This window comes from Gavialis gangeticus, unplaced genomic scaffold (genome assembly GCF_001723915.1).
Source record: "Gavialis gangeticus isolate Ggan-Ray unplaced genomic scaffold, GavGan_comp1, whole genome shotgun sequence".
Classification (NCBI taxonomy): Eukaryota; Metazoa; Chordata; order Crocodylia; family Gavialidae; genus Gavialis; species Gavialis gangeticus.
In genome coordinates, this window is record NW_017728993.1 from 34,386,241 (window position 1) to 34,397,696 (window position 11,456).

Genomic DNA, 11,456 nt, shown 5'->3' on the forward strand with positions numbered 1-11,456 from the left:
GGTCAGGGCGGCTAGGGTCTGGAACCAACTTCCAAGAGAGGTGGTGCAGGCTCCTACCCTGGGGGTTTTTAAGAGGAGGTTAGATGAACACCTTGCTGGGGTCGTTTGACCCCAGTACTCTTTCCTGCCATGGCAGGGGGTCGGACTAGATGATCTGCTCAGGTCCTTTCCGACCCTAGAAACTATGAAACTATAAAAAGCATTTGCAAGAAACAGAAAAGGCACAGATGACAAACAACAGACTCATTTGAATTTAGAATGACCTCTTACCAGACATCTAACTCATTTCTCTGCTTCACAGGAATGATTTCAGCATTCTTAAACCAGCTATGATAAAGAAATAGTTCTAGCCTTTAATACCTGCAGTAAATGCTTTTTCACAACTTCTCCTGACAATCTGTTCAAATGTTTAGCAGTTATGATCATTATAATTTTTCCCCAAATGGTACATCTAAATTTTATCATTTAAAAGTCATTTGGTTATATTCCACATGAATGAAAAATGCTAGTAATGACTTATTTCCTCTAAAATATCCTTGTGTTTTGTATTTTTTCAAAAATCTGTACGTGAATGTTCTGCACATAGAACAGGTGGAATGTAATAAACATAAGGAAATAAAGCTTCCAACATGTAAGTGTGAGCTGCCCTCTAGAGGTGTTAAATAACACTACTACAGTCCCAGAACATTTTCAAGTGCAATAATACTGTACAGCAGTTTGTTCTGGCTAACTCCAAAACAAACTGCTATATAGTACTGCATTTGAAAATGCCTACTTTCTCTCTTGAGCTCCTAAAACGCATTAAAGAATGGTAAACGTTTTTATGTATAAAGTACATTTTATATCTGATAGTTAAGAAATCTCCTATGCAAGATTCAGAACATCTATCATGCTTATCTGAAGGAAACTCCTAATGTAGCAGGGGTTTCCTGAAAAGGGTGGGAAGGGTTGTCTCTTTTGAGTTTTAGCCTTCACTTCATCAGGTCCTGTGGATGCTACACTGGATACTCTAAAGGAATCTTCCTTTGTCATACTTTATGGGCAGTGATGGAAAGACAATGCTTTAAAGCTTAAAGGGCCATTTATCCTACGATAGGGTTACTAAATGTTTTTAAGTCCCACTGCCTAGTGAAGAAATAACTTCATTGACTGTAGTTCTGTGCTTGGGAAAGTGTATTATAGGGACCAGTGTTGACTGTAACAGGAACACCAAATAATCCTCTAATGGGTATAAGCAATATTTTTTGCTGTTGTTCTAAGATGGCATTTTGGAAGTTGAACCCTTGAGATAGTAAGGTTAACAGTCTAAGAGATTTTCTAAATCAGTTTTGACAGCTTCTGTAAGTACCAAAAAGGTCAGATACAGTGTTATGTGGGAAATTACTAGTTAATCTGAAAAAGATGGGGATTAATATAAGAATTGCAGGGTGGGCAATGAACTAGCCAAGGGGAGAGCCATAAACAGGATGCACTTGAAAAAGAAACTTTCAGGCTACATGGAAGTAATTTGTGGGTTCTACACAGAATAATCATACCACTGATCTTATTTAATAGTTTCTTAAACAAAACTTGGTACAAAATATAGGAGTCTCTTAATGAAATTTGCTGATGATTCACAATGTAGGAAGCATCATCATTACAGAAACTGATGGAAAAAATTGGGTGGCTTTGTGGACTGGACTAATAGGAACAGGATGAAATGTAATAGTATATAGTCCATGGCCATGTGTTTAGAGACTGAGAACAAGAATTCCTGCTATAAGCTATATAAGCTATAAGCAGGAATTCTAACCCATCTGCTGGAAACAACAGAAGAGGTCTCTCCTGATATACTTTTGAACTCCATTTGCCTTTTTCAAGGTTACAACTGACTGGTGACTCAGACTCATCCTATGATCCTATAATAGTGGTAATAGGAAGGCATCAATGCCATTTACGATCCTAGCAGGACCTCACTTGGAATACTGTGTACTAGTCTGGTCACCCATGCTCAAGAAGGTTGGACTGAAAGTGGAGCAGAGCAGAGATGTACTTGTAGCATGACTGGAAAAAAACACTATTTAAAATAAAAATAATGGGCTACCTACAGAAATAATATTCGTGTCAGTGTTTGCGCAAGGGTCCTTTTTTAGTTCCTAACCTTGAAAATAGATTCACCTACCTATATGGACTTATGTACCCGTATGCAGTCTCAGTGCTATAGTCAGGGCTACAGTCAGTATGATATTTTGTAAGGTAAAACAGGCTTTCCCACATCTGCACAAAATGTTCTGGGGAACAGAGAAAATGCTGTACAAGTTTTATATTCCTTTAGACATAAGTCCAGAAGAGTTAAACAACCAATCCTTTTCTCAACAGATGCTGACCTAAAAGTACTGCCATATGTAGGCAAAGAAATAGTTTAGATTTGATAATACAGTAATTTTTCTTTGGTGGCTGGTGGAAAAAATGTAGTAAATGTAATGCAAAGGTTTGGAGTGAACTATGTTAAAACTAATACAGATTTCACTAAAATCTGTTCCTGGATATGGAAGAGGCTCTTGAATGTTGAACAATGATGCTTTTATCAGTTTAACAAGCCAAACATACATTATCTTAATTAATACCTTAAACTTCCAAAAGGCCTTTCATTCAAAGTTCTTTAAACAGACAAATCAGTTAAGGCTTAGAATACCTAGTTGAGACAGATCAGGGATCATGCCACCCACTATGGCGCCTACTCATGAGTAATGAGGCTGGTCTGACACACTGTAATTACAGAACATCAGAACAGATATTCAATTAATCAAGCCAGCTGGAGTGTTATAATTACCACGCTCCAGCAGACTCCAGAGTCTCGTGTAATAGCATCCCCGTACTTAAAAATGGCAGCAGGAGTGCTTTATCTAAAGCTTGTTCAACAAGCTTTAGAAAATGTGCCCCTGCCACCATTTTTAAGCACATGGTCACTGATACACAAGATGCTCCAGATACTTTAAAATCTCTCAGAGCCACTCTGATTAAAGTGCCCACCCCCCCCACACTCCCAGAGCACATGTATAAACGTCCTTTGCTTGCAACCTCTGGGGCAAAGCATAGTAATTATCACAAGAGCACACCACCACTTCAAAGCTACTTAGGAAAGGAAGTAAAGAATTCCATGTTCCAGCCAATTAAACCTGCAGGTGGACAGAAGGTCTTTTCTTGGGTTCAAATCATCCTTTTTCCCATGTCCTCAAAAACCTAGGGAAGGGCTCTGAGGGATAAAATTTTTGCAAAGACCCCTTCCTAAAACTTCCTCCTTATAATTCCTAGCTTTAGTCCCTTCCCAGAATGGGCCACACAGCTACCTTCAAAATCCCAATAAATGCAAAGGATAGGACACAACCCTGTGCTTCTCCAGCTGCTTTGGCCCCTGGCATTAAAGCTCAAGTACAGTGAATGGAAAGGTAATGACAAAGACACCATTTTGACTGAAGCAGTCCCTGGGATCCCATGATTGAGGGGCCAGGGTCTGCTGAAAAGCTAAGAACCACAGAGACTTTATCTTTCACCTTAAGCTCTATGGCCTGTAAAGGAAAAATATGCATGTGCCACAGGTCCAACCACCAGTTTGCCTAGTATAAGTATCTTTGGTACAAATACATTTGGCATCAATCAAACACCTTGGGTCCTCGTTGCCTGCTGGATTTTCCCATGAGTTTTTCATCATCCAGTTCACATTGCTCCAGAAGATCCAAAATGTCTTCTTCCTACAACCATGAATGTATCTGTTATTAACACAAAGCAGTATTCAATCTTTTTTCCAAAGGTTAGCAGGAGCTTATACTGACATTCTGAATTGGTTTTCTGAATCAATCATCACTAAATTCCAAAATAGTACTGTGTATGTTTGTACCCATACTCTCTTATCTTACATACAGATAGAGGTATACGCATTTTTCCAAAAGCCAACTGTTTTGGCAAATGTGTATATTTTTGGGAAGTGATATATGCATCTCAAATTAGCTATCTACCTGATTACACTTAAACTAGTGCCGGCTATCCATCTGTAAGCTGTATTTGACGCTCATAAATTTGCTAATGATGGCTGTGTGAATGAACAGTGAGCCACAAACTTGTTAGACTGCCGAGGTTGGAAAGATTATTTCCCTTAAATTTGAAGTAATTTCTCAGTATTTCAACAATGCTTTTAAAAATGATCAAACTGACATGATTTAAAATATCTCTTCTCTCACTCATTATTTTCAGCTACATAACTGAGTAGCCAGGAATTTACCCTAGGGCAGAGAATCCCTGGGTATCTTAAACCTACTGGAATCAGCTCCGTGACAAGTATTTTCCCACCCAGAGCACAAAGAGTATTCCTGAGCAGGCTAGGACATACCATTAGAGCAAGAAAGCAACAATTACTAGCTAATAAAGTAGTCTACGAGGTTGGAGTTTTTTGGGGGGAAGGGGGCTGGCCCTAGGCTGAATCAGATGCTGGTTCCACATACAGGTTAAACAGGGAGCTTAAAGTCATCTATTCTTTCTCTCCCCTGGGTTTTGTATCCAATGATATTCAGTCAGATAAGTGCATCTGGTCTATTGTTTGCATGTAAAATAATAATAAAACTAAGGAAAAATTTAAAGAGTCATTTTGTAATTGATCCCAAGCTTCATGCTAGGTCACAGACTTCCAAGATATCTAACTAAAACCAATACTTCTGCAAACTATTACCTTCATTCTTTTTAAAGGGTTATTCATCTCTCGCTGAAGTGAAGCTGCTCGCCCAGCTAAGAATGTCTGGAAAGCAATGGCTAACAAACTCTCATATTTTTCAAGTAACAGCTTATCGTCAGGAGGGTAAATTCGCCTACAAAAAATATATATAATGGAGACAGAATGAAACACAGAAGTTGAGCTATACGCCATACACAGACTATAATTACTGTAACTAAGTCACAAAGTTCCTTACATAGATAGCAATTTATTCTATATTCTGAACAACAATCTCTAATCTAATTTTACCTAAGTGTACATATACATGTTTTAAAAGCAACTGGCTGGTTTTAAAAAAGCAGTGCAGATTCTACAAAAATATCAAGACTCAATTTTTCAATACTCACTGAAATTTCAACATCAGATGTGAAGGAAGCATGAAACATTAACAAAATATTGTATTCAAAATTTAGTGCTGTGAAATATATTGTTTTAGAAACCAAATGATACAAAAGAACTGAAAAACCTGACTAATGAACTTAGTTTTCTTTGGACATGTTTATAAATTAAAGTTTTAATATGCGTTAGATTTCTACAATAGCCTTTTCAGCATTATGTATAGGACTACTCACCATTAGCAAGTATGGTCTAACACAAAAATGTAAAGGAGTGACCCTGATTTTCCATTACAGCAACTATGGCATTATTTTCCAGGTAGGGTTTTTAGAACAATATAGAAAAACAGGGCTGAGTGATTTATTCACATTTATCAAGAAACAAATGGTTCTACAAGAAATATCTCTCCAATCCATTTGTCATGAAGACCTGAAGCCAGAAACTGTGGAAGCTGGTGACTAATTTCTAATGTACCATAAGGAGTTATCCAAACGCTAATTCTGTTTAACATAAGCATGATATATGAGGCATATAGATTATATACACCAGCTTCATGTAATTAGTGTATTTTAGTGGTCTTTTGTGAATTTTCAATAAGGTTCTTTTCCCTTTCTCTGCCTCACAATGTTTTTTTCACCTCAGAAAGTTATTTCTTGCTATGATCATCACTTAAATAGAAAAAAATGGGTACAGTCTCACTAGACTTAGGATTCATTTATGCAGCATAATGAAGGTTCAACTGTAGCTCAAACATAGGTATACCCACATTAGTTTTAATTTAGCTAGCAGAGGTAACAGTATTAATGAAATATGACAATATGGGCTTGCAGCCAGACTATAAGATCTCCCAGAACCTTCCCAATAAAATGTACAGGACAAGAATTTAACCAAAAGTTCAAAACCTACTACTGCCACTACAGAGAATGTCAAACAGCTCTGCAGTAGCAACTGCCCTTCTTTATAGTGTTGTGTCTAATGCTGGAAAAAGAGGAATTACCATAATTTTATAAAATATTTGTTTTAACCAAAGATGAATAAATATGCACAACCCCAGTGCACCAGGACCCTGGAATCAGGGAACCTCTCCCAGATTTGGGGTCTGGTATCTAACTGAACTATGCATAATGCAAGAATGACAAAAATATTCACTTTTCCCACTCCCTCAATCTAGGGGTTGTTCTGTTAATGTTGCCCTTTTTTCCTTACGGTGTTACTATCAAATATTAACTGCAGAGATTTCTGGCAAAACAAAGATTTCTTGTGAAGGATTTGATTAACACCATAGGTGATTTGCCAAGACAAGAAGTTCCCCAATTAGCCTATGGAATACTGCCAATGGTACCAAGTACGTCACAAAAAAAAATTCTTTGTAAGTCATTGCATCCCCTGCAAAGTAGCAGAAAACACCTACACAAACAAAATTCTTTCAATAGCGTTAAGCTGCAATGATGAACAGTACTCACTGACTATACCAACATACAGATTTTACTTAGTGGTGCATTGAGGACTGTGGCTGTGCACATAGGCACTATGCTCTTATCTGACACAGAGCTGGCTTTCTCTTAGACCCAGGCTTCAGCATGCACCAAGCCAGACAAGAACAAAATTGATAAAGTTTTATATTATGCTGCCAGAACACCTCTCAAAGACATATGCTTATGGGCTGGGTTCAGAACAGCTGCAAACTTTGCAATCCTGACATCAAAAAAGACCTCCACACAGGAATCTTTTGCAGAGCAGGAGTTCCCTCTGCACCTCAGGCCCTGCAGAACCTGCAAACTGGTCCCCATAGGCCTAAGAAGCAGACAGCATATAAGGAATTCCCTCTAGTCTCGGCAATGAAGTTGGGTTGGGATGAACAAGTTGAATTACGAGAGTTGTAAGGCCTCTACACTGTAGCCAAGCAAACAGGTCAGCAACACCCATCCCCCTAAACAGGGCCAGCTGACCCTCAGCCTGCTGACTGGTCCTAGGGCTGCTTTTAAGGAGTTTTTGCAGCACCTGGCCCCTGCTGCACAACAAACTGGATTCAGTCTGTGAGTAGTTCTGGTTCATGTGACCTGGCTGGTGCCTGCTCCTGCATTCCTGCCCATGTACCCAGTCCCTGAACTTCAGAACCCCACTTTGACTTCAGCTCACTTCCTGACATCAACTTCTGGCCCAGCACATGAACCCTGGTTTGACTTCGGCTCTCCTCTACCCCACAATACAGATGCTGGTAAAATCCTCCAGGCACTAACCACTAGACCCAACACTTCCGTGGACCCTGATAGCTTGTATAGCTCAATTAATATTCTGGTGAGGTAGCAGGATGAACAAGTTACCAGGTCAGATCTCAGGGCCCAAACCTCTGTTCACGCAGATCTTTGCAATCCCAAATCACAGACCTGCAGGCGCAGACCATGCCCCACTCCTCTCCTCCCCCTCCACCCCAGTCCAACTGTTCATCTGGCCCCTCCAGCAAACCCTGAACCCAAGATTCCCCTACCAGGTAAATTTAATCAGAATCCCTATAGTTTCCAGGTTTCATGAATCAATGCCACCCAGCTTTCTAGCTATGCTCCCAAACGTATGCTTCAGACACTGCCAGGGTGAGGTTGATAATCAGCCTCCTGACTGGAGATGCCTGACCTGGGTCTCCGCACTCTTACAGTCCTCAAACCTCCACCTTGACCAGGTTGAAACTTTTATCAAGGCAATGGCTGGAATCTTTGGGGACCCACATTGACCACAGACAGTAAAATGGGCTCTTCAGCAGGGCCGCCACAATGCATCTAGTTATGCCAGAGTACAGGCACCTAGTTCACTGATGGGAAACAGACCAGCCCAACCTTGATAGAGGGGCACAGAGTGGGCCAGCTGCCTATTCCTCAGCCAGGCCCTTCAAGTTGTACCATAATCTCTATCACCGCAAGAGACCAAGACTCCTTTTTGCTAGTTCCTCTCTGCCTGCATCACCAAACCATGGCTGACATGCTTCTACAGATCTTGACAACAGTCCAGTTGAGTCTATTTGATAATTTGCCTGGCTGCAATTTAGGTGTTCTACTACTGCACAGCAGGCACTGAAATCCATGAAATCACACTTCAGAATCCAGATATACTTAAGTTAAGCTAACAAAACCTATGGTAAGTACACATGAATAGAAAAACTTGCGTGAAGTACTGCAAACAGGATTTTTTAGAAGGTTGCATGCGAGCCATTAAAGCATGGGGATCCCTTGGTTTAGATCAGGGGTGTCAAAGTTAAGGTTTGTGGAACCCTATGGTCCGGCTCATAATGCTGCCTGTGGGTCTCAGAATGGACCTACATGCTGAATGCAGCACGCTGTATTAGACTCGTGTACCAGATCTGCCCAAATCCAGCACGCAGAGGCAGATGAGTGCACACATGTGCATGCGGCAGAGGTACAGATGAGCACAGTGCTCTCTCTACGGCATGAGGAGCCAATCCAGGGTATGTGCTGTCTGCAGCACCTGCTCAAGGCTGACCCTACATGCTGCATGCACAGTGCAGCACCTATCTGCAGGCTGGGTCAAATGAGTCGGATACTGCTGGCCTAGATTATAATAAACCCCAGAATAAAGTGTTTATCTTTTGTTATTACAACGCAAAAATACCTGGTGCCCCTTTTGTAGAGATTCATCATCATTACTACCCATTTTCCTGAGTACAAATTGTTAACAATAGGAGTTTTGTCTAAGTGTTCTTTGTACAGGAACAAAACTACCTGCAGTCATGATTCAACAGGCATTCAACAGAAATAACCAAGACTTTCACATAAAGACATTGGTACATGAACACCATAGTGACTTGAGACTTGTAAATGCATAGATGCAAATACCTTAGATGCAAAGAGCAATTGCTGTAAAAATTTTCAGCTGATGGACATATTAAATATTTTAACTAAATGCCCATGCCTTTTTTCAGAAACAGTATTTGTCTGGTCTTTTACTACACCACCCCTATAATTGGGAAAGATGTTAGGCAGGCTTTTAAACCCAGAAGGTCTACCTTCAAGTCCCAGATGAATCTCAAATCCTGAAGACTGGGAAAAGGGCATTTTGCACCCAAAATCCTGTCTAACATCCTTCCCAGCTATATAGTTTGTTGGAAAAAAAAATCTCTGGACAACCACTGCTACAACACAACTGTAAATTCTTCATCAGAAGAACACCATCCAGTCACAATATTTATTTCCATTATCCCTAAATAAAACACTGAATGCTGTCCAGTCTTGGATAAAGACAGTACCTGTAGTTCCCCATGTGTCTATTTTCATGTTCTTCTTTGGAAATCTGTTTACGTACTTGTGCAAGTCTCTCTTTCTAGAAATGAAGAAAGTCAATTAATTAAAACTGAGGAACTACAATCCTTGAAGAAGGAAGAGAAGTAGCTGTGTTAAATTCTTTTATACCAACTCTTCTTTTCTCCTTTCCAGTGTGTGCCGCTGTTTTTCCCAATCAGAGGAACCTGGTGATAGTCTTTTCATTGAGCCTTGACCATAAAGTCTCTTTTGAGCCTCAGCTTTCTGTTGAGCTAAGTTTCTTCTTTTATCACTTGGCCTAAAGAGACAACATTCAGATTTGACTCAGTAATCCAAAAGGTAGTTTCCTATAAACAGAATTAAAGGCTGCACTGCATTGCTGTGAATGCAGCTAAATTGTTAGTCTTCTTATGAAATATTTTAAATATATTTGTCTGGTGCATTTATGGTATATGGCCCATATCATTCAACGGCATCTGCACAGTTGGAAATAGTCCCTGAGGTCAACCCCCTCAGTTTTAAAAGAACTCCAGGCAAGCAGGCAGTCCGACCCTACTGCCTGTGCAGAGTGCTATTAAAGTCAGTGTGGACTTTGGACAGGAATAAGAATCTGTCCTTTCAGAGCCAAGTGCAAGATCAAAACCTACTACACGCTGTTGTGTCATAACCTGTTACAGGATACTTGAGCTGATGGGTATTCTCACTGTAATAAAAAACCTCTCTTTTCTCCTGCCAAATATTATATGCTATGGATACAACATTTTTATAATATAATACTATATATACATACAAACACACACAAAATCTGTAGTAGCTATAGCATATAATGTAATATAAATAATTCTTAGGGTTTAGAGACCTTCAGCCTTAAATATTCTTGTATAAACCTCATGCTACCAACCAATGTACAAAGATGACCTTAAATCAAAATGATTTAAAAACTACATCTATATCATTGTTCTCAAGTTTATCATCATTCTGTGTTTTGGTGCTAGTGGAAACAGGCTGTAGTTGTGTATACTGCCACCACTGCAAATGAGTTGTGCACTGAAAACTAGAATGGTGACAGCCTTCCCAAGCCAGAGTTTATTATCCTTACTGTGAGACCTGTGAAAAAGATTATTAAAATAAGACTAAGGAAAGGCTAGCATCAAGGCTAGCATCACCACCTTTTTGATATGCACACTAATGAGGAGTGAAGTTTACTGGGTCAGTTACACCAGTAAAAATGATCTACAGAGAAGCTATGCCTTTCGCACAATTTTAAAACTGGTAACAAAATTTCCCTTTATAGTAAATGTCCTATAATATTCCAACAAAGTAGGAAAACCAACATAAAAAGAGCCAGAGTAAGGTTTTTGAATACAGGTTTACCGTATGTTGAGAAGCTTTAATGCATTTAGCAGGACTCCTTTTTTCACATCATAGTCTATTTTTTGATCTGTTCCAAAGCTTGGGGCTCGATTAATCTAAAAAATTAACACACAAGACACTAGGATGTTTAAAGACAAGGTGTAAAATATACTTTTTTAAGTCTATTAAAAAAAACTGTACTGGAGCTGTGGAAATTAACAACAGGTTAATAACATGCACATTAAAAAGTTAATTTCATGCTTGCAAAACTGAAAAAGTGAGAGCATTAAAAATCAGTTATCAACAGGCAGAAAACAACATTCAACCATAATATTATGCATCAGTAGATAACAATCATTATCCCAAATGACAGCATTAGTAAATCCTACTTAATCTTTTCTTTGATGGCTTTACTGTTGCTGGGAGGTTTATCACCCAATGTATTCTGATTATCTATTAGGGATGTGCGAAGCTTCGGTTGCTGATTCAATTCAGAGGAGATTCAGCCCGATTCGGTGGCCAAATCTCCCTGAATCCGAATCGAATCAGGAGACCCATTTACGTCTCCAAATCGAGAGATTTAACGATTCGCCCATAGACGCAGCTTTATATGTTTTTTCTACATACCTCAAGGTACTAGACCCAGCTCATGAATGCTGAGATGGTAGGGCAGATGGATCATCCCACAGGAGTGCGGTGGGGGGGCTGGACACTCAGCAGCAGATCCAGAAGTGGACCAGAAGTACTTCCGGGTC

The 11,456-nt window shown here is 39.6% G+C and overlaps 1 protein-coding gene across 3 annotated transcripts in view; it reads right to left on the reverse strand.

Annotated features, from left to right (window-relative positions):
- Positions 1-11,456, reverse strand: part of TTLL7 (tubulin tyrosine ligase like 7) — a 98,869-nt gene that overhangs the window by 42,731 nt on the left and 44,682 nt on the right. For all 3 annotated transcript variants that reach the window (XR_002094682.1, XM_019501514.1, XM_019501513.1), the window contains 5 exons: positions 10,723-10,817; positions 9,499-9,646; positions 9,336-9,409; positions 4,703-4,838; positions 3,645-3,731 (listed from right to left, as the gene is read on the reverse strand). Coding sequence is in view for 2 of the 3 variants with exons in the window: in XM_019501514.1 (XP_019357059.1) it covers positions 3,645-3,731; positions 4,703-4,838; positions 9,336-9,409; positions 9,499-9,646; positions 10,723-10,817 (540 nt within the window). In the remaining variant the exon portion in view is untranslated. The remainder of the gene's footprint in view (positions 1-3,644; positions 3,732-4,702; positions 4,839-9,335; positions 9,410-9,498; positions 9,647-10,722; positions 10,818-11,456) is intronic.